Here is a 23,868-nt window from a genome sequence, read left to right as displayed (position 1 = left end):
TACAAATATTACAAATGGTGAGGATGCGAATTGGAGAGCTGAATCTGTTATATGGACTAGTACAGCTATAACCAAATTTACGTTTGTTTCTAATTCTTGACTATGATGTTCATAAAACTCAGCTGTAAATAGCTACTTCCAGATTCTGGCTCATGAGGAGTTTTCCATTAAGAACAATAGAGTGCATCAAAAATAAAATATGCTTCACAGGGCAGCACAGAGCAAAGGGAATCAGTTGTACTTTCCATAAGAAAACTGACACCAGACCAGTGTTGCAGGGCGTGGTGGTGACCATCTGAGTCATCCCCTAGGGATTCGTGTGCCAGATCCAAGGCTGGGGTGACCACCTCATGGAGATGATAAGAACAGAGAGATGGGCTTTGTGATTTCCTTTCCAAATAGTTTCTAAAACTGGATCTACTTTTCTCTTTCTGCAGGTAATATACATACATACATATATATGTATATATTTACATACGTATGGGCTTCCCTGGTGGCTCAGACAGTAAAAAATCTGCCTGCAGTGCAGGAGATGTGGGTTCAATCCCTGGGTGGTAAAGATCCCCTGGAGAAGGGAATGGCTACCCACTCCAGTATTCTTGCCTGGAGACTATATATATAGCTTTTTAATAAGACAGCTTTAATTATGTGTTGTGGAGAAAGACAGAAATTTTGTACTACATTTCATCATATTGTGTTTTTGCTGTTGGTCTAAGATGTGGAGAATGGCATAAGAGATGGTTAAAATGACCCCAAAGTTGGATGTCAGGGCAGAAAACCCCTGGGGTTGGGGAATTACCCTCCATGGACCTGACATTATCCCAAGAAGCCCCAGGAAGTGGGCTTCCAAGCTGTATGCCTCATCTAGGGCAGCCAAGTCCCTCTTCCTTCCAAAGGGCAGCTTTTATATCCCTGGATCCAGACAGACCATGGAAGATGTGGAGCAGAAGAGGGGCCCAGAAGGAAGAAGGGACCTGGCTTCACCTTTGGGGACTCGTGGCTGTCTTATTCACCTGAGTTCATTGCTTTACTGTGGGGAGGGGCCTCTGGAATGGATCTGGAGACATTTGTTCAACTTTATTTACCTTGAAGTTTCAAACCATTTCATAAACTACTAGTAGTGACTTTTTAAGAAAATCCAGAGATGATTTATTTTGTCTGGGGTAAGCCCCAGGCTGTGTTATTTTGAAAGGCTCCCCTGGGACTTAACCAAAGCTGTGAACCATTGATTTACAGTGAAAAATGAAGCTCCAGTGAGGGGAGCATTGCTCCCACCATCATTCTCCATGTGGACTTCACCCCTCCCCCTCCTCTGTTTTATTCTCCAGAGAAGAGAAGAAAATCTTCCTACCCTTTATGCGAATTCAGGTCATAAGGGAATGTTATTTTGTTTAACAGCACCCTCAGAAAACCTGAATTCTGCCTGGGAATTCCAAGCCCAACTTTGGGACCATCCTTATCTAGGATGGTCCCCATGTATGCGGGGGTCCCAGTGGAATTATTAAGAGCACTCTCTTCACCTCTCAAAAGTCTCTCAGTTAGGGTACTGGATAAACTACCATAATATTGGAAATGTAACTGTTTGATGGTTGGCCTCTGCTGTAAAGACTCAAAGAGCCAATATGGAAAATTAACTTTTTTTTTTCTAAATTTACCAATAAGCAAACCTGTTCTGGCCAGTTCCACAGAAATGTTATTCCTAACTAAAGGTTTTTCAGCTTTTTATTTAGGCTTCCCTGATAGCTCAGTTGGTAAAGAATCTGGCTGCAATGCAAGAGACCCCAGTTCGATTCCTGGGTCGGAAGGATCCCCTGGAGAAGGGATGGCTACCCGCTCCAGTATTCTTGGTCTTTCCTGGTGGCTCAGCTGGTAAAGAACCCGCCTGCAATGTAGGAGACCTGGATTCGATCCCTGGGTTGGAAAGATCTCCTGGAAAAGGGAACGGCTACCCACTCCAGTACTCTGGCCTGGAGAATTCCATGGACTACATAGTCCATGGGGTCGCAAAGAGTCGGACACGACTGAGCGATGTTCACTTTCATACTCTCTTTCATGGCTTTTTTGTTGTTGTTCTGTCTTTTGCCTTCATGCTTTCCCACGTATATCTCCCTCATTACAGAACTTGGGAAAATTTCATAGTAGTCACATTGTTATGATATCTGTATTGTGGTATCACTATCATGGACACTTTCTCAACGGACAGTTTTGAAAATATCCTGTGGCGTCACCCTTTTGGCAGCTAGCAGGGAGTGAGGAGGAATGAGTTCCCATTTCTAGAACTCGTGCCTTGCTGAGCCAGCCCTGGGGTCTCTGACAGTGATGCTGACAAGCATTTTGAGAGGTCGGTCGCCTTTCATGGAAATACTCTCAAACTTAGCAGTATTCTCCAAGACTCTGAGTTCTCTTAATAAATCATGTCCTTATCCCAGTTTCTATTTTCAGTCACTGCACCCTCTGGGATGATAAGTTCTGTGTGCTGAATATCCACTTTTTAAAACCGCATCCTTTACTGCTAGTAAAATTGCTCTTTTAAAAACTCAAAGATGTGATCCTCCATGGCAGCATTTCAAAAAACTTTGGAAGGCAAGCCCTGTCCACCTGCCTGGGTTACAAGCCTCCGTGATCTTTGCCCAAGCTCTCCTCCCTACTCTGCTTGCTTCATCCTCTCCCCCCACGTGGAAGTTTGTGCCTTCACGATGGCCCTTCTCTGGACCTTAGCCGTCTTTATCATGGCATGCCACTGCAGAAGCCCTGGGGCTGTGCGCAGAGATGGAGCAGGGTTTTGTTTTTATTTCCAAGTACCACACCCATGATCCGGTTGCATGGGATTAGCAATGGCCCAGTGTGTACCGTGTCTTCGGGAGCCCACTGTGCTTGACCCCAGAGCCTCGCAGAGCTCATTAACCCCCAAGTGTGGAAGGATGCTTTCTCAGTCACTGACTGCTCAGCTCCCAGGGCTGGGATGACCCTGACATCAGTTGGGCATCTCAGACTCCTTTTAGCATCAGTGAAAACTTCCTGCATCATCTCTAGCTGTGGGGACATTATCCCACATCATTCATGAAAGTGGCAAGATCAGACCTTGCTGCATCTTTGAATGGCAGGGATGGGGGAGTGGGGGGAGCCCTGTTTTTATATCCTAAGAAATGTTCCCTGATCCCTGCCTTTCATTTCCTATTTTTAAATTGTGTTCTTCTTTCTGAAAGAACAACTTTTTACTCACCCAACAATCCCGTCTCAAGCCTTAAGGCTTTTTACAAGTCTAAGTTGGTGACTCTGGTCACACTCACATCTTTTAGACCTCTGTGCCCACTCCTGATCAAGGAGGTTAGGACCTCTGAGATGGAACCCAGGCATCACTGTTCTTTAAAAGTGCCCCTTGTATCCCCAGAATTGTAAAGCACTGGCCTAAATACATCACATTTCCTGGTTTTCCTTCAGAAAATGTCAGTAGGTTGATCAGACATGTCTCCTCCTCAGGTAAGTGATGTTGCGTTTCTCCCAGTCGGAGGTGGTAAGTTCGTGTTTGCCCATTCTGCCCTCAGCCATGGAGGCAGCCAAGTCTCCTGGCCCAGAAGGAGACTGTCCTGTTCTTTTCTCCAGAATGCCCCCTTTCCATTAGTCCTGGAGTCCAGTCTTTGGCCTAGAGGGAATTTAGCATGTGGAAATAACCATAATATTCTCCTCCTTGAAAACAGAAAGCAAGACGTTCGCTACCATCTCCTCTGCAAGGAAACCTTCAGAACCACTCCAGATAACTCACTCACTGGACCTGCTTCCCACTCGGGGACTCCGTATGCCTGGGGGTCTGTGCAGACTCTCATGAGCATCCATATGTTCATTTCAGGAAGCTCCGAGTGAGTTGCCCATGTTGGGAAGCAGCCCTGGAGGCTAAATTGAGAACCAAGTCCCTGCACTGTCCCTTGGAGCTATCACTGTTGGGGTGGGGACACTGCTCTGATCTGACACTCCCGTGTACCTAGGTGCCTCGCGTCAGTAAGTGTAGTACATGTGTTAGTTATGAAAAATATGCATTGATAAACCATATATTTTTAAAATATAATATCATTAGGTTAAAAATGATTTTTTACAAAAGAGCCAATACTGAAAGGAGCTAAAGCACTATTTTCCAGGTATTGGCCTAAGTACTTTACATGTATCCATACCAATAATACTATTCTTTTTTTTTTTATTATTCATTTATTTATGGCCGTGCTGGGTCTGCATTGCTTTGCTTGGACTTTTGCTAGTTGTGGTGAGTAGGGTCCTCTCTTTGTTGCCTGACTTCTCTTGTGCAGCACAGGCTTCAGGGCTTCAGTAGTTGTGACCCACAAGATTAGTTGTTCAATGGCATGTAGGATCTTCCCCGACCAGGGATTGAACCCATGTCCCCTACATTGGCAAGCAGGCAGATTCTTTTACGCTGCCCCACCAGGGAAGTCTCAGTAATACTATTCTAATAGCCCTAGCAGACGCTTTGGTCATGTTTACCGGAGGCTGAGTGTTTCTCTCACTGATTTACATCCGTTGTTTTATTTCATCCTCCTAACAAACCCTGGGAGATTGGGTCCCAGAAAGAACAGGAGGTACAGAGTGGGGCAGTGACTTGCCCAGGTCGCCAGGGTGGGAATGGGTCAGACCCCAGTTGACCCACCTGAGTGATTTGCTGCTCTGGATATTTTCAGTTACCCTTCAGGGCTCCTGTGATCCCCAGATTCCATTTTGTTTTGGCTACTTTCAAGTTCACGCTCTGGACACTTCTTCATTCTCTTCCCTTGGGGATTTTTGAAAGCCTGCCATTTTTTGAAAAAGACTCTCTCTTTCTTCTCAATGGTCTGTGTGCTTTGCTACTGCAATTTCAAATGTCATTTGGTCTGGACTCTACCTCTGTGTGACTTTGAGCAAGCCAGTAAACTTCTCTGAGCCTGTTTTTGATTATGGGTGGGGTGTGGTGGAGAAGCCAGGCCTGAGCCTGAGGCCTGATCTCCTGGGGTTGTTGAGTAGACCCAGGGCAACAGGGGAGAATGTACTTTTGTGCTGTGCTGACAGGTCTTCATTTTTTATGCTATTGATTTTCTTATCCTTTGCCTCACGTGACTTTCCTGAGATTCTAGTGTGAGATTTTAAATTAGCCTCTAAGTTTAAGGACTGCTGCTGCTGCTGCTGCTGCTGCTAAGTCACTTCATTTGTGTCCGACTCTGTGTGACCCCATAGACGGCAGCCCACCAGGTTAGCATTAAAGTCTTCCTTTCCACCTTTTCCTAACTGCTGCCTGAATGCTCACCCTTTTCTTTTCCAAAACTGAATGATTATGAGGGGAAGTGATGGGCTTACGCTCAGGATATTGAACAAAAGCAGGTTGTGGTCACACGTGTTCGCCTACCCCCATAACCATTCAGAATCAATTTTGTCACTTAGAAATTCTGAAAGGCTTGTTCTTGGAAGCAATACTTTGATGTATCCAAAAACCTGACATACTTGTCTCCTCTCTTTGAGGCCTCTGGTCATCCATCTCAGCATCCAGATTGGTGCGGCCCCGCAGTCCCCCTGAGTGGACCTGAATATCTGGTTTAACCGTTCTAGAAAATCTTCCTGTTGTAGGTGACTTTCTGTGCCTTGGAGTGGCTGAGTTTGCAGAACCCAACCTCTTGGACTTGCTTGGTTCTAGAAGACCCACTCCAACCCAGTGAACTGACCACCAAGTGAATCTGGGCTCCACCAGGGCTGCAGAGAGAAGTCCCAGCCCTCACCCCTAAGCCCTGACAGTTAGCAATCAGTGCTTAAATGGAGAATCCCCTCTGTGCTTCTCAGAAATTCTGTGACTCTTGTGGCCTTGGGTGCTGCCTGTTTGAAGCATCCTCTTGTAGGGGCTCACTTCTGCTTCCTGAAACTGGACCCTTCGCCCTCTTGGACAGTTTGTGGGAAAGGAGCTGAACTGCCTCAGTGACCTCCTTCCCAGCCCTTCTAAGAGGTCTCTGCTAGCTTTGTCAGCATCTTTTTCCATAGAGGGTGACCTCCGTTTCTCCCCGTTTTGGCTGTTACATCCTCTCCCCGCTCCCTGCAGTCCTCTTGGCCAAGTCAAGAACAAACAAACCCTACATTCCGTCCAAGCCTGAAGCATTTCTCCAGAGACAGTATTTCTGGGAGGGCAACTCTTGGAGGGTCCCTGAGAGTTGCTGCTTTGGAGGAAGTTCTGGGTGTTGCCACCTCGTTCAGCTCAGAAGTTCAGCTTCACTAAGCTTTCTGGGAGCAAAGCAGAGCCTGACCTCCTCCCAGAGTGCCCCCTGACCGTTCAAGAAGCAAGTTCCTCTTTTACCTTGAGCGCTTCTGGAAGTACTGGGGTCAGTTGCATGTCCAGAGACATGCCCACCCTGTTTTCCCCACTCCAACTTGCACAACTCTTTAGCTGGGCAGCTATCTCGCCCCAGAGACAGTTGTTCCAATTTTCATGTTCAGCACCCCCAAGTCCAGCATCCTGCACCTGGTACCCAACCCATAGCTGCTCCCTCAACATCCTTTTCTCCCTGTGAGTTCTTGAGCCCTGAGGGCACAGGTTTGGCTAATTGACCTTCTATCAAAGAACTGAGGGAGATACCCTTATTTCCTGTTGCCCCAGGACTGATCATTGCTGTCGATGGCATCCTGGCCCCCTACATTTTTTGTTGGTATCCATGAAAAATGTCCCCACACAAGGAGTAGCCACCTAATAGGCACTCAGGAAATGCCATTTAAGGAAATGAGATCTACAGTTGAGAAAAGGCAAAAAATATAATAAATAAGGGAAGATACCCTGCCAACCAACAAGAGACAGTTGAGGGACTGAGTTTGCTTTTCAGCCTCTTCTCCTGCCTTTGCTCAGGCTTTGTCATGGATCATCACTGATAATGTCTTGGGACTCCAAAATCAGCAAAGGGGTCTCATGAGGTGTGGCATAACCCCACCATGATGACCCTTGGCCATTCCCATGCAACCCTGTGTTCTTGCTTTCTGCTGGCTTTTTTTTTTTAGGAAGAAAGATCTCAGTCAATCCAGTCTGCTGTGATGTTAACCTACCATACTGGTTGTTTTTGCTTAAAGTTACTTTGGTTTCATATTAGAATCAGGCTTTCATAATGGATTGTGACTCACGGTCTTGCTGCCTTGTTGGAATGCCCTGGATCATTGTATAGACAGCTGTCTGTGTTCTATTATTCTATTCTGTATTATCAGTATAGCTGTTTAGCGCCAATGCCACACATTAGTTATATCAGTTTATAGTAAGTTTTTATGGCTGATTGGATAGATATTGTATTATTTCCACTTATGGATCTTTTTACACATATACTCTTTCATAGTAACTTTAGAATATTTTAAAATTCCAAAAACGTCTTCTTGGAATTTGATTAGAATCATTTTAAATACATGTTGTGTGTTGTGCTAAGTCACTCAGTCATGTCCGACTCTTTGGGACCTCATGGGCTATAGCCTGTGAGCTCCTCTGTTCATGGGGATTCTCCAGGCCAGAATACTGGAGTGGGTTGCCATGCCCTCCTCCAGGGGATCTCCCAACCCAGGGATCAAACCCAGGTCTCCTGCATTACAGGTGGTTCTTTACCAGCATATATAATAAATATGTTATTTGTGTATAAATTTTATGAGGCAAGATAATGAACATCCTTTTAACACTGAGACTTCCTATTCAGGAACATGATGTTTCTCATTTGCCCACATCTTCTTTTATTACTCTCAATAAAATTTTGTCACTTCCTCCAAGTAGGGCCTGTATTGATATTTCCAGAGGTTTAGAGTTTTCTTTGTAATCATTTATTTATTTTTGGCTCTGCTGGGTTTTTGTCACTGTGCAGGCTTGTCTCTGGTTGTGGGGCCCGGGCTTCTCACTGTGGTGGCTTCTCCTGTCGAGGAGCATGGCTCTAGGGAGAGCAGGCTTTACTAGTTGCAGCTTGCAGGCTCTAGGGTGTGGGCTCAGTAGTTGTGGCTCACGGGCTTAGTTGCTCTGAGGCAGGTGGGATCTTCATGGATCAGGGATTAAACCCATGTCTCCTGCATTGGCAGGTGGGTTCTTTACCACTGAGCTACCGGGGAAGTCTGGTCTGGAGGTTTTGTTTCCTTGTTTGTGCGTTGTTTTGTGTCTGGTCTCGTGTAAAATACAAATCAACTTTTTGATCTCCTGCCTAGATGTATCACCTCCTGTCATCCTCCCAACCCTGTTCCACCTTTGCTGCATCCTTCCTTTCCAGAAGCCTTAAGAAGGTCATTTAACATTTCTTAACCTCCTTCACAAGGAACTCTGTCTTATCTGCTTTATCTCCTCTTTTCATCATTGACCAATTTCCCATTTTTCTCATTTCAAACAAAAGACAGTCACAGACTCTCTGATCAAAGAAGTGCAATAAGGAAACAAGTCTCTGAGAAAGACTCTTGGCAAGAATTAAGATGGATGGGTTGGGAGTGAGAAGAGGCTGGAAGCAGGAAGCCCATGGTGGCTGCCCTAGGAGGCTGGCTCCAAGGGTCAGGCTTGGGATGGAGGTAGGGGGAGCGAAGGACAGGACACAAGAGACTTTGTGGGAGAGGATGGCTGACAGCCACTCAGACACAGGGCCAGGTGAAGGACATAGTGAAGGTCACTCTTGTTGATCTGGAGCTTGGAGGATTGAAATGCATCAGAATTGATAACAGAATCCCTGGACACCAGTATGTGCTCCCGGGCACAGAGCACTTTGGCTTGTTCTTGCAGATGCCGCTGTGGGTTGTTGTGAGGGGAGGAGACAGTTGGGCAAGCCCACGTGACCCACCCTCATTTCGGGCAGAGTGACTGCCAAGGCACTTGAGGGGTCAGTGGCATCCAGCAGACTCTGTTTCAGTTATGAAGAAGAACATTTAAAATACCTCTTGGATAAAATCCAGAGAGTTAATAATTCAGTCTCAAATATGACTAACTCTTATTCCTTCCTTCTCGAAGTGGGTGGACGTGCTCTGAAAACATGTCGTCTGTAGAAACAGCTTCCCCATTATCTCAGGATGCCCAGAGGCTGGCTTCTTCTCGATTTATGAGAGCAGAGGGTGCCCATTGATGTGAACTGAGTTCTGCTGAGAATGAGGAAAAGGACATGTCAGGCTCAGAGCCACCCCTGGGTCTGTCCTGAGTGCTTGCTGTAGGTGGACCCTGGCTGAGGGGGGCAGGCTGAAATCTGAATGGTCCGTCTCTCAAGGATTTGCCGTGGGGCTGTGTCTCCCTCAGGGTGGGCATCTTGCTCTCATTTGCACAAAGGCAGCAGTGGGGCTGGGCCTTCTCAGGCATCTCTGCAGGCTCCCAGTGACTCTATGGATGGGGGTCCAGGGGCTAATGATTCACGGGGAATCCTTGCCTTTCTGTCAGTGCCTCCTGTGCTGGAGCCTGGCGCTGGGTCGGTGCCTCTCACGCGCCAGGTCCCAGGCTTCTGTCTTCCATGCCGCCATCCATGAGGCCTCATTCCTTACGCTCACGAGATGCTGCCCCTCCAGGCCTCATGTCCGCATTGTAGGCAGGAAGATGGAGGAAAGGCAAAAGGCATGGCTCACGGGTCCAGCCCTTTTGAATCAGGAAAACAGAAAGCCAAACTGCCAGCCTTAGCTGCAAAGGGTCCAGGGAGGTGATTGATTTAGCTAACATATTACCAGCTTGAAAGAAATCCAGGCCCTGTTGGTGAGCAGGGAAGAGGGACTCGATGTTGGGCAGGCCCCCTGCAGTGCCTGGAGGAGTGGGCACCCCGCTGCCCCACGGTGGGCACACAGGTCATCACATCCCTCTTCATTCCCTTCTTCAGCATGTTGTCAAACCTTTTCTCATGCCTTCTTAGCATTCCAACAAAGTAATATTTTTTAATAATTTTATTTTTATTTATTTTTGGCTGTCCTGGGTCTTTGTTGCTGCACAGGCTTTTCTCTGGTTGCTGTGAGTGGAGGCCACTGTCTAGTTGCAGTGTGTGGGCTTCTCTTTGCTATGATTTCTCTTGTTGTGGAGCACAGTCCCTAGGTGTGCAGGCTTCAGTAGTTGTGACTTGCAGACTCTGGAGCACGGGCTTAGTAGCTGTGGCTCACAGGCTTAGTTGCTCTGTGGCATGTGAGATCTTCCTGGACCAGGGATCGAACCCCTGTCTCCTGCATTGGCAGGTGGGCTCTTAACCACCAGACCACCAGGGAAACCCCCAAACAATATTTTAAAGTAGATTTCAGCTACATTTCAGGAGCTCCTGATAAGCTTATTGGCTTAAACATATAGAAGACAAACTTGCCCTGCAGGGTAGGGGTGCATTTATGCCGCGTGTCCTGGGAGCCCACAGTTCCAAGCTGGTGACACGTCCACAGGAGTTGTTCCTCCTGCCCACCAGGCGCCCAAATGGCTGGGATGCTTTCAGTTATTCTCTTCTTGAAGAAATTGTAATTTATTCCCAAATGCATATTTAAGGACCTAAAACAGAACATTAGCAATTGAGTTTGGAAGGGCTCAGTAGGACTTAAGGGGCTGTAGCCAGTTTCTCCTTGCCAGCTCCCAGCCTCTAGTGCCACGGCAGCCACTCAGCTGTACCAGGCCCAGCCTGGTTCCCTTCTTCAGAGGAGAGGCTGAGGCCTCAGTGCGGGAGGCTGACTGGCGTCGGCTGCTTGGCTGGGACCTGCTTGCAGAGGGGTTCTGAGCAGCTGAGTAATGGAGTCCCCTGATGTGGCCCTGGCAACCTCCAGCTTCATCCCGGGCAGTTCCCTGGAACTATTCAAAGGCCCTTCTCCTCTCCTCACCATCTCCCCCGCCCCAGGCTAGTCCTAGACAGTCTTTAGGGTCCAGCTCATGTGGCAGCTTCTCCAGACCCTCACCCCCTCCATCACCAGGTGAGTTGTTCCCCCGAAGCTGGGCCCCTCATGCAGTGAGCTCACCCTCAGCATGCCGTATGGTCTCACCCATCCTCGTCACCCTGGGCTTGTTTCATGAATCAGAATCATCAACCTCCAGGCCTTGTGGCCCCAAGGGAGGCTGCACAACACAGGAAGCTTGCTGACTGGCCTCCTTCCACCTGTCCCCACTTCTACCTGCCTTTGATTTCCTGAGAGTGGAAGGGGAAAGTTGGGGACCTTGTCATCATAGCTCTGGGCAGAGGTGAGAACTGGCTCAGCACCTTCACCCTTCCTAGCTTCTGGCCTTGTGCCAGCCCCAGGCTAGCAACAGGGGCTGCTCCGAGGATGCCCGGGACAGCAGAGAGCGTGGCGGCCCTCCTTGGCCTCTTTGCCAGTCCATCCCTTACTCCTCTTCACCTGCCCAGTGGGCTGCATCCAGATGTATGAATGTGGCAGGAGAGTGCTCAGGTGTCAGGGCAGAATGTCAAGAGGAGCCCCAGAGATGCAGAGGGCTGACCCGCCAGCAATGCCAGGTTCCCCCAGGCTCCCGTCTCCTTGGCGTGTGGACCAGCTTTCTCCATCTCTGGGCACGCACCACATGCCCCAGGGCCAACCAAGGCACATTCCGACACCTCGCAGCCCACAGGAAGGGAACTCTGAAAGGTCTGAATCCTGTTTCCACTGCTTCTGTGGAAAAAAACAGGGTGTTTCTTTTTTTTTTTTTCTCCTTGCAAAATATCACATTTTTCCCAATTGAAGGAAAATCAATTTTATTTTGTAATGTGTCTGACTCGAGAAGTTCCATGGCCGCCCCCCTCCTGGCAGCTTCTCAGGGCTAATCCCTGATTTCTGCCGTGCTGAGCGGTAGCCAGTCCCTCCCTGAGCTGAACCAGGGCCATTTGTTTTCATCTCTAAGTAAGTCGTGAGTTTGCTTTTAATAGAGGACTGAAGATGAGGCATTAATCTTGGATTCTCCTTATTTTATCACAAGAAAACGGCTGCAGATGGAAAAAAGCAGGAGATCATTGTCCTGGACTCCAAGAGGAGCAATGCTATTAATATTGGCCTGACGGTCCTGCCCCCTCCAAGAACAATTAAGATAGCCATTTTGAATTTTGATGAATATGCCTTAAACAAAGAAGGGATTGAGGTAAGAGGAGCTCGACAGAGTGTTATTTATGTTCTGTTGCATTACTGTCCAATGTGACTTTCTTTCTCCACAGGGTGGCTTGCCACTTGTTTGTCTCAGCCAGACTCTGAATACTGTCATAATTCTCACATCGTTTTTTTAACTTCGTGAAGGGGGCGGTGGGAAGAAACCCCACTTTGCTTATTGGGAAGATCAGGTTCATTCATTAACTTCCTTCTGACCACACTCTGCCTGCCTCAATGCAGAAGAAGAACTTGACAGCCTCCACAGGGCACTGGAATGCCTTCGTTCACATCATTTCAAACCAAATACGTTTCATGAACAGTCTTAAAAGTAGGCTTGTCTGTGCATGCTCACCTCCGTGTAAATGGCTCTGTTTCTCTCTTGGTGCCCGTTGTGGTGTGTAGAGATGGGTTTCATTTGCTCAGCTGGGGAGCCCCAGCCAACTGGGTCCACAGCGTTTGTTGGTCTTGGTGGCACAAGTGGAGAGAGTTTGGCTGTCCTGGCTGTGACTGCGTGACTGGTGGGCACCCCAGCTGGAGCCGCAGTCCCCCTGCTCTGCCAGGGTCCAGCACCCTCCACTGTGGGCTGGTGCCCGTTTGTGGGAAGTTCAATCTCCTCTTCTAATAATAGAGAAAGAGTGAGTGGAGCCAATGGCTTGGCCCACCGATGCCTCCAGGGGCGTGACCGGGCTGGGGACCCACTGGGTAGAGTGGGGAATCTCAGGACACTGCTTCGTGACATTGGTGGCAGCTAACGCCGCCTCCTGTTGGCAAGGAGCCCTGGATTCCTTGAAAACATCTCCGTACTGGAGGTTCCCGCTTACCCAGTCTCATTTGAAAGACTCGAGAATGAAGGAAGCCAGTGAGGGCTGGCTGCAGTGAGGCAGAGGGTCTTCAGCAGGAGAGTCAGAAGTGAGGAAGGGCTGGGGGGCTGTGCCGGATGCACCCCCAGGCCTGAGTGTGGGAGGGGGTGATGGGGGCTGTGGGGCAAAGTGGTGCCTGAACCCAGGTGGGCAGGCGTGCCTTGTGCTTTGAAAAGCAGAGGCCTGTGCAGCAGAAGCTGTGTTCATACAGGTGTGTACTGGATTGAGTACAGACTTCAAGATCCATGCTACCCAGAACCTTGGAATGTGACCTTATTTGGAAGTTGGGTCTTTGCAGGCGTGATCAAGCTAAGATAAGGTCATCCTGGATTAGGGTGAGCCCTGCTCCATTGGCTCCATAGCCTTCTAAGAAGAGAGAAGTTTGGACACAGACACAGTGAGGGGAAGGCCATGTGAACAGAGAACACCCAGAGGGGACCACTGTGGGATGATGGAGGCAGAAGCTGGAGGGATGTGCTTACAAGACAAGGGACACCGAGAAGTGCCTGCATCTTCTAGAAGCGAGGAAGAGGAAAGGAAAGATCCTCCCCTTGAGTCTTCAGAAAGAGCATCGCCCTGCGGACACCATGATGTTAGACTTCTAGTCTTTCAGGCTGTGAGGGAACACATTCCCCTGGTTTGAAGCCCCCCAGTTTGCGATGCTTGGTTATATCAAACCTGGGAAACAAGCACAAGGCCTGAGCAGCTCTGCCTCGAGAAGCACCCACACGGCCTGTGCCGGGAGCAGGTGTGACGAGGGACGTGCACTGGCCACTGCCTGGAGAGTGGGGCCCGAGCCCTGGAGTCAGGCCAGGCAGCACAGCAGGCCAGCACAGGCAGGGAGTGAGGGCACGTGGCAGACGGGGAAGGGGGCCCAAAGGACACAGCAGGCAAATACTGAGGGGGAGACTGAGGCAGCTGCCAGACAGTGGGAAAGGAGGGGGCAGGCCTGGCCTCAATATGGGGCAGCTTCACTCTGGGGCCCCCGGAGCAACAAGGGAGAAGGGCATTCGTGTCCGGCGGGCAGGTGAGGGCTACCAGTCAGCTCAAACCAAGTGCAAAGTGTCTCTCACACAAGCAGATGACGTGTAGGTGCTAGTGTGTGATTGGCCATCCTGTTTACTTCACAGGATCTTTGAAAGAGTGCAGAAGCTTCAGATTCATACATAGAGAGGCTTCAAATGCAGCCAGAGGCAGCTTGATTGAATAAAAAATGACAACTTCCCCTTTTAAAAATATTTCCCCTTCTTGCCATGAGAACTTGAAAGTCCATCAAAAGAGACAGATTCCTTTGGTTTTGCCTTTGTTCTGTCCCAAAATGTCAGTCTCCCTGGGTAGAGGAAGTTTCAGATACAATAGGTTAGTCAGACTTTAGAATGAATCAGATGACTTTTTCCTTTTCTGACTGGTTTCCAGCTGAGCACCTTTTTGCGCCAGGAAGGAATGATGATAGGAAAGTAATGATGACAAATAGAGGAGCAGCACATTAATAAGCTAGACTTTCACGGGTTTCCTCCTCCGAGCCAGACACCAAGTAGGGGCTGCCCACAGAGGCTCATCAGAGCCTTACGAGGCGCACTGCTATGATCCTCATCTTAAAGTTGAAGAGGGTGCATCCCAAAGTTAGTCTGTCTGTGCCCGAGCTCACAAGCCAGTAAGAGGTCGAACTGAAATGTGGTTTCTAGAGCCTGAGTCTGAAGTGCAATCCACGGGCCAGCTCTGGGGGTGGCTGGCCCAGATGGGCTCTCTGGGTCTGGACTCACCCACGGAAAAGAACAAGAGGAAATCCGAAAGGGGAGTGAGGAGACACATGGGCCATCGCAATCTCCATCACAGTGCTGCCTACACTTTTCCTCCAGGAGTAGCTGGTGTCGGATATGTTGTACAGTAAACAGATATGGCCTCGGAACACACTGCCTAACCCTTCCTGAGAGTTTGCTGTGTCGTGAGGCCTCGGTAGATCATCATTTCAGTTCTATTCAGTTCAGTTGCTCAGTCATGTCCAACTCTTTGCAACCCTATGGACTGCAGCACACCAGGCCTCCCTGTCCATCACCAACTCCCAGAGTTTACTCAAACTCATGTCCATGGAGTCAGTGATGCCATCCAGCCATCTCATCCTCTGTCATCCCCTTCTCCTCCTGCCTTCAATCTTTCCCAGCATCAGGGTCTTTTCAAATGAGTCAGTTCTTCGCATCAGGTGGCCAAAGTTTTGGAGTTTCAGCTTCAGCATCAGTCCTTCCAATGAATATTCAGGACTGATTTCTATTAGGATGGACTGGTTGGATCTCCTTGCTGTTCAAGGGACTCTTAAAAGTCTCCAACACCACAGTTCAAAAGCATCTTTGGCTCTCATCTTTCTTTATAGTCCAGCTCTCACATCCATACATGACTACTGGAAAAACCATAGCTTTGGCTAGATGGACCTTTGTTGGCAAAGTAATATCTCTGCTTTTTGATAGATCATATATAGTCCTTAACATGGAGTTACACATTTTGGTCACACTTTTCATTGGAACACGGTTTCTCGGTTGTGGCTCTGTTGCCATTCTGTGCTGGACAGTTCTTTATGGTGGGAGCTGCCCTGTGCTTTGTAGGGTGTTCGCAGATCCCTGACATCTGCCCACACGATGCCAGTAGCACTGCCCCCGTGGTGACAACCAAGAATGTCTCCTAGACTGTGTCAGCATACCGTGGGCACGGATTCACCCTGACTGAGAACCGCTTATCTGAAGCTGCCTGAGTGAATGCAGAGAGAGTGTGTATTTTCAATGCTTGTCGGTTGTAGCTGATAAGAGTCCAGCAGAAACCAGTCCTCGTGGGGAACCTGTAACCCACGCCCTCTCAGTTGTTACCTGCTGCCTGTGACCACCGATCTAGGGGCCCTCAGGGGCAGAGAGGGTGTCCATCCTGTGCAGAGTCAGTCTCCCAGAGCTTATTGTCTAGCCTTGTTGTTCAGAAGTTACATCAGGGCTGAGAAGAGATGGAAGTCATGTCCTTACAGATCTTTACTAATATGATTTCCAGCTTACACCCAAGGGCCTTTTGCTAAACCATCTGCTCTGTAGCATAGCACCATGGCCCAATGGGGCTGCGTGAAACCTCTGTGTACCCGAACGTGATTAGGATGTATTCACTGACATCCTGCTTGGCAACTCCATGTTGTGTATCTGACTCATCATGAAAACCCACAGGAGTAATTAACTAACTTCATTAAGAAAGTTGTTCTTCATAAGAGTATTAAATTTTAGAATATGATTGGGGCCCATCCCTAAGTTGCATTAATGATATTTTCCCATGTAAAATATCCCTGAGGTATCATACTTTGCCGACAAAGGTCCATCTAGTCAAAGCTGTGGTTTTTCCAGTAGTCACGTATGGATGTGTGAGTTGGACCATAAAGAAAGATGAGTGCTGATGAATTGACACTTTTGAATTATGGTGTTGGAGAAGACCCTTGAGAGTTCCTTGGACTGCAAGGAGATGAGATCCTAAAGGAAATCAGTCCTGAATATTCATTGGAAGGACTGATGCTGAAGCTAAAGCTCCAATACTTTGGCCACCTGATGTGAAGAACTGACTCATTTGAAGAGCCCCTGATGCTGGGAAAGATTGAAGGAGGGAGGAGAAGGGGATGACAGAGGATGAGATGGTTAGATAGCATCACTGACTCAATGGGCATGAGTTTGAGTAAGCTTCAGGAGTTGCTGATGGACATGGAAGCCTGGAGTGCTGCAGTCCAGGGGGTCACAAAGAGTCAGACAAGACTCATCAACTGAACTGAAAGAGGGTTTTCTTGTTCTTCCTTGCTTTTCTCATTTTTGTAGCATCTGTGTCTACTCAGAGGGTTAACACAATTGAATGGTCCCAAATGACATTTAAGTTGACACTGCTTGGCTGCCAGGCCATTCAGCATCCTAGAAACAGATATTCCCTTTGGCTGCCTGTACAAAACTGCAGCATCTTTTCAAGCAGTTTGTGTTGGGGGACCCTGTCTGTGGGTCCTGAGTGAGAGCCAGGAACACACAGTTGAACCTGAGTGCAGGAGCCAGTCAGTGGGGTCTGCAGGCCCAGGAACCAGAATGTCCTGACATTTGGGCACCTTAGCCACACAGGTAGTTTGTGGAAGTGCCATGAACATGGAGGTGGTGCTGGAAAGTAGGAGGAGCCCCTGAGTGGGTCTCCAGCTCTGCCTCAGTTGATCCAGCTTGACTTCAGGCACCACATATTCATCTTCAAATTTGCTGCATAATTCTGCCTTACCTGCCTCACCAAGTTGTCAGAAGAATGAAAGAAGATACCATCGAAAGAGAACCTTGAGAAGTTTTTTTTTTTTTTTTTTTTAATTCTCTATGAGACTCTGTGCATGATGGAAAGCCATTATCTCATGGGATGGCAGGTTGCAAACCATCCAGCCTTGGCCATAACAGCTCCAGCTTTTTGCTTTTAGATACTTATCCAGAGTCATAGCCAGGGTTCTGTTCAGAATTCACAAGGCATGATGATTACTTATTATGGTTTCATCTGCAGGTGAATGAGATGGCCAAACCCCAGAATATTTGGGTCCATAAAAAATAAGACTTAGGCATTTTCCTCTGAAATAAGATTTTCCGATAAAAAAGCAAGCATACTTAAAGCAGTGCTAGAGAAACACTGTCTGGGAGAAAGCAAAAAACCACTGAGATTATTATGTCATGGTCTTGTTTGATGTTTTTCTCCTTGTGAAACCAGATGATCATCACAGGGTCCTCAGTAAATCTACTGACATGGTAAAGAGCAGATTAAAGGTATGCTCATTCTGTTATGATCTGGTCATGGAAAAATGGGAGCGTCACCTTGTACAAGGTAGCTTTGACCTGCTGTCCCCCGTCTTATGACTATTTTTATTGTCAGTGATGTGTAAAAAAAACAAAAAGTAAAATTAACTGGCAGATGGCAACCTCATAAATCTTCAACAGTGAACAAATGGTTTAAATTAGTCAGAGAAGTGAAAAACAAAAGTAAGAGTGTTTGATTACTTTCCCAAAGGAAAAAGGCAACAAAACTCATCACATGAAAATGCCTTCTGAAGAAGGGGGAAAATGTTGACAACTTTGTGTTTTGGAATCCTTGTACATGCTTAAAACAATTTGAACATTAAGAAAATTAAAATACAAATTCTTCATTGAGTTTCCCTTTTGAAAACTAGTTTAAATGCTGGATGTTTTGAACTAAGTGGCATCTGCTTGGCTTGTTTTGGTCTTTTTGAAGTGTCATCTGTGTCGGCAGGTGGGATCAATAGCATCAGCCTGTGGGTTGGCAATGGGCTGAGCATCTCCCCAGTGCTCTGTTCCACCACTTAATCTGTGTTTGGGGCATGATAAAGAGGATGTTGGAAAAAGAAGTATCTAGAGCTCACCACCTGTGACCTCACTCTGACCCCACCCCAAACACGTCTTCAATACAGTTTGGTATCTCTGGCTTCTGATAACCTCCTGAGGCTGCCCTCTCTGATAACACTCATGAGCCCAGGACAACTACTGTTCCACCTAGATGCATCCTGAGGTATGACTGTGTAAATACCTGCACCTTTGCTGATTATGATGTCAAGTGTCTGGTCTCTTGTTGTTTTTAATTTTTTGAGTTAATATGGAGTAAAATTGACTTTGTGTGGATCACAATGAACTGTGGAAAATTCTGAAAGAGATGGGAATACCAGACCACCTGACCTGGCTCCTGACAAATCTGTACGCAGGTCAGGAAGCACATTAGAACTGGACATGGCACAACAGACTGGTTCCAAATTGGCAAAGGAGTACATCAAGGTTGTATATTGTCACCCTGCTTATTTAACTTATATGCAGAGTACATCATGAGAAACGCTGGGCTGGATGAAGCACATGCTGGAATCAAGATTGCCGGGAGAAATATCAATAACCTCAGATATGCAGATGACACCACCCTTATGGCAGAAAGTGAAGAACAGCCTCTTAAAGAAAGTGAAAGAGGAGAGTGAAAAAGTTGGCTTAAAGCTCAAAAGATCATGGCATCTGGTCCCATCACTTCATGGCAAATAGATGGGGAAACAATGGAAACAGTGAGAGGCTTTATTTTCCTGGGCTCCAAAATCACTGCAGATGGTGACTGCAGCCATGAAACTAAAAGACGCTTGCTCCTTGGAAGAAAAGTTATGACCAACCTAGACAGCATATTCAAAAGCAGAGACATTACTTTGCCAACAAAGGTCTGCCTAGTCAAGGCTATGGTTTTTCCAGTGGTCTTGTATAGATGTGAGAGTTGGACTGTAAAGAAAGCTGCTGCTGCTGCTGCTAAGTCGCTTCAGTCATGTCCGACTCTGTGTGACCCCATAGGCGGCAGCCCACCAGGCTCTGCCGTCCCTGGGATTCTCCAGGCAAGAACACTGGAGTGTGTTGCCATTTCCTTCTCCAATGCATGAAAGTGAAAAGTGAAAGTGAAGTCACTCAGTCGTGTCTGACTCTCAGTGATCCCATGGACTGCAGCCTACCAGGCTCCTCCGTCCATGGAATTTTCCAGGCAAGAGTACTGGAGTGGGGTGCCATTGCCTGAGTGCCTAACAAATGATGCTTTTGAACTGTGGAGTTGGAGAAGACTCTTGCGAGTCCCTCGGACAGCAAGGAGATCCAACCAGCCCATCCTAGAGGAAACTAGCCCTTAATATTCATTGGAAGGACTGATGCTGAAGCTGAAACTCCAAAACTTTGGCCACCTGATGCGAAGAACTGACTCATTGGAAAAGTCCCTGATGCTGGGAAAGATTGAAGGCAGGAGGAGAAGGGGCCGACAGAGGATGAGATGGTTGGATGGCATCACCGACTCGATGGACATGAGTTTGGGTAAACTCCAGGTTTTGGTGATGGACAGGGAGGCCTGGTGTGCTGTAGTCCATAGGGTCACAAAGAGTCGGACATGACTGAGCAAATGAATTGAACTGAGCTGAAAATTGACTTTAGGGGAGTCCAGATCTATTGAGTCTTAGTGCTTAGTCTCTTAGTCATGTCCGACTCTTTGCACCCCCAGTGACTCTAGTCCACCCAGCTCCTCTGTCCCTTAGATTTTCCAGGTAAGAATACTGGAGTAGGTAGCTATTTCCTTCTCCAGGGAAATCTTCCTGACCCAGGGATTGAACCTAGGTCTTCTGCATTGCAGGCGGATTCTTTACCCTCTGAGCCACCAGGGAAGCCCAGTTTAAAACATATAAATTCCTGCTGTGACCACTGTAGTCAAGATTCAAAATAGTCCCATCTGCTGAAAAAGCTCTTGTGCTCTTTCCAGTCACACCCTTAACCCACCTAGCCCCTGGTAACCAAGAATCTATACTCATCACTGTGGTTTTGTCTTTTCAAGAATGTTACATACATGGAGTCATATAGTGAGTAACCTTTTGAGAATGACTTCTTCCACTCAACATGATCGATGCCTTTGTGATTCATCCAAGTTGCAGTTTGTATCTGCAGTTGATTCCTTTTTGTTGCTGAGTATCATTGCTTTGTAGGGATGCACCACTAACTCTTCATCTATTTGCCCATTGAAGAGTGTTCAGCTTCATCCAGTTCTTAGCAGTTATGAATAAAGCTACTACAAATACTCAAGTACAAGTTTTAGTGTGAACATAAGTTTTGATTTTTCCAGGGTAAATACAAATGGAATCACTGGGGCATATGATAACTCTGTGTTTAATCTTTTGAGGAACTGTAACTTGTCTTTTCATTCTCTTAACAGTGTCTTTCACAGAGAAAAAGTGTTTCATTTGAATCAAGGTTAATTTATCAACTTATTCTTTTTTGTTATCATGTCTTGGAGTTCACTGTGTAGCCTGGATCACAAAGATTTTCTCTTTGTTTCCTTCAAAAAGTTTTGTAGTGTTACCTTTATTTTGATAGCTGTGATCCCTTTTGAGTTAACTTATCTAGAAGATAGTGTTATCTAGAAATTAATTTATCTAGTTAACTAGAAGTTATCTAGTTTTCTGGAGGTTAACTTATCTAGAAGGGCTTCCCTGGTGGCTCAGATGGTAAAGAATCTGCCTGCAATACAGGAGACCTGAGTTTGATCCCTGGGTCAAGAAGATCCTCTGGAGGAGGAAATGGCTACCCAGTCTAATATTCTTGCCTAGGGAGTTCCATAGACAGAGGAGCCTAGTGGCCTACAGTCCATGGGGTTGCAAAGAGTCAGACATGACTGAGCAACTAACACTTTATCTAGAAGGTAGGTTTCAGTTGAGGTTCGCTTTTTGCATATGGATTCCAGTTGGTCCAACACCATTTGTTGAAAACACTGCCATTTGTCTATTGACAGCCTTCACACCTTTGTCAGAATCCCTGGGCCATGTCTGTGTAGTCTATTGCTGGATGCCCTGTTTTCTCCCACTGATCTATGTATCTATGCTGCCCTGAAGCCCATGCCACACTGTCTTAATACTGCAGCTTTGTGGTGGGTCTTTGTGACTCCTTCAAGGGTATCCTTTTCCAGAATTATTTTGGATTGACTGTTTTGGTCCTCTGCCTTGCTGTAAAATTTTTAAAAGCAGCTTATCTATATCCACAAAAAAATCATACTATTTTGATTGGAATTGAGCTAAATTTATATCAGTTTTGGGAAGACTAACATCTTGACTATGTTGAGTCTCTCAGTCTGTGAACACAGTTCATCCCCTGTTTACTTAATTCATCTTTGATTGCTTTCATCAGCATTTCTACTTTCCACAGGCACATTCTACACATACTTTGTTAGATTCATCCCTAAGTATTTCATTGTAAACAGTATTTAAAAAAAAAATTAGTTTGTGATTACACCTTAGTAATGTACAGAAATAAAATGGATTTTCTGTATACTGACCTTGTATCATGTAACATTGTTTACTCACTAAGCTGTTTTGTAGATTCCTCAAAATTTTCTATGTGGACAATTATGCCCTCTGCAATGGGGACAGTTTTATCTTTTCCTTTCCAATCTGTAGGTATTTTTGAAATTTTATGTACCTCAACAGGATTTCTACACAATGTTAAATAAGAATGGTGAGAGTGGACAACTTGTCTTGTTCCACATCTTAGAGGGAAAACATTCTCTCTGTCACCATTAAGTATGAAATGAGTTGTGTTTTTTTTTCCATTAATGTCACCTGTCAAGTGGGAAAAATTTCTTCTATTATAGGTTCCTGAGTTTTTGGTTGTGAATGGAAATTGAGTTTTATCAAAATTTCTTTGCATCAATTGAAATGACTGTGTGAATTTTCTTGTTCACACTGTTAATCTGGTAGATTAATTGCATTGATTGATTTTTTTTTCATATTGAGCCAACCTTGAGATTATTTTAAAATATATTGCTATATAAAATATAGCAATAGATTTATATATCTTAAAATATTGGCATTTAGTTATATACTCTAAAATATTTTGTTAAGGATTTTTTACATCTGGTTCATCAAGATATTGGTCTGGAGTTTTCTTGTATTATCTTTGTTGAGTTTTTTTTTTTATCAGGCTCATTCTAATCTCATAAAATGAATTTGAGAATTGTTCCATCACCTATTTGAGTTCAGGCCACAGATTCTGACCTACCTTCTGCAGACTGTGGTCTCAGTGTCAGCTCAGTTTTCAAAGTCCAGTTCAGGTCTCAAAGCCTCTGACATGCTGTTGAAGGTCAGATTCACACATGAGCAGTTCAGGGAGAAGCTCAGAAGTTCTGAAAGCGCTTTGTGCCCTTGCTTGGCAGGCTCTTCATTTTTCATGACCTCCCCATTGCTTTCCGGGTTTCTGGGGCCTTCCTTTTTAGTAAAGCTGGGACTTTAGTTACCTCACTTTGCCACACACTTGCTATCACTGTGCCTATGTCTGGGGCTAAGCCAAGCGAGGGTGGAGAAGAAGAGCAAAAGGGGTTGGCCCCACCTCTTGGGGCCACAGCTCCACTGATGGGAGAGGAAGTTTCCCTCCATGTGAGATTTTGGACCTGCAAACCGTGCTGTCACCACTCGGAGACCCTTTCCCACACCAGGAGAAAGAACTCAAAGTCTCCCCTGGAGCTCTCTGTCTGCCCCTGATACCCTCTTCCAGACTTTGGCTGCCTGATCCCAGGTTGGGGAATACCAGAGGGAAAATGGTCAACTCATTACCAGTTCAGTTGAACTTCCAGTTCTGGTCTTTTTTCCCTCTGTCCACCTGCTACTATTGATTTTATTTTAAAGTCTTCAAATAGCTGCCCCTTGACTACTGTCCAGGGCGTGTAGTTGCATTCAGTGGGACAGTGCTTACCCATGTCTCCCAGAACTGGAACTCCTTCCTACACCTTATCCAGAGGTTTGCTATTGTTGAGCAGTAACTAAAGCTGCTTAGAATTAATGAATTAATGTAAGTTACTAAAAAGCATGGTGCAGTGTGTATTTCTTTGCTTTGATATCCTCATTTGTTAATTGAGAGAAAAATAATGACACCTTCCCTTTAATAACGTTGCATGTGCAGTGTCACATGATGGGAATTTTGACCTTCATTAAAACTGTAATCGCTGAGGAATTTGAACCTATAAGAATCATGATCCTTCTGACACCTGTTTGCTTCCTCTGTCTTCCAAAATTGACTTTTACCAGAAACAAATAGAAGCAGAAAGTGATACTGTTTCCATTGCTATGCTAAGTCACTTCAGTCATGTCCGACTCTGTGTGACCCCATAGACGGTAGCCTACCAGGCTCCCCCGTCCCTGGGATTCTCCAGGCAAGAACACTGGAGTGGTTTGCCATTTCCTTCTCCAATGCATGAAAGTGAAAAGTGAAAGTGAAGTTGCTCAGTCGTGTCCGACTCTTAGCGATCCCATGGACTGTAGCCTACCAGGCTCCTCCGTCCATGGGATTTTCTAGGCAAGAGTACTGGAATGGGGTGCCATTGCCTTCTCCGTTTCCATTAGTAGGTAAGTATTGCTCTTTGTAAAGACCATCATCGTTTGTTCCTTAATCAGACTTGAATTTGATGTTCAGTTCAG

At 46.4% G+C, this 23,868-nt stretch overlaps 1 protein-coding gene across 7 annotated transcripts in view; it reads left to right on the top strand.

Annotated features, from left to right (window-relative positions):
• FHOD3 (formin homology 2 domain containing 3) overlaps window positions 1-23,868 on the top strand; it is a 524,125-nt gene that overhangs the window by 456,122 nt on the left and 44,135 nt on the right. For all 7 annotated transcript variants that reach the window (XM_055559620.1, XM_055559619.1, XM_055559618.1 and 4 more), the window contains one exon: window positions 11,855-12,013. In XM_055559620.1, the coding sequence (XP_055415595.1) occupies window positions 11,855-12,013 (159 nt within the window). The remainder of the gene's footprint in view (window positions 1-11,854; window positions 12,014-23,868) is intronic.

Source organism: Bubalus kerabau, chromosome 21 (genome assembly GCF_029407905.1).
Source record: "Bubalus kerabau isolate K-KA32 ecotype Philippines breed swamp buffalo chromosome 21, PCC_UOA_SB_1v2, whole genome shotgun sequence".
In the NCBI taxonomy this organism is placed as follows: Eukaryota; Metazoa; Chordata; class Mammalia; order Artiodactyla; family Bovidae; genus Bubalus; species Bubalus kerabau.
The sequence above is the reverse complement of the archived record's forward strand: the minus strand, read 5'-3'. Positions and strand labels throughout refer to the sequence as shown.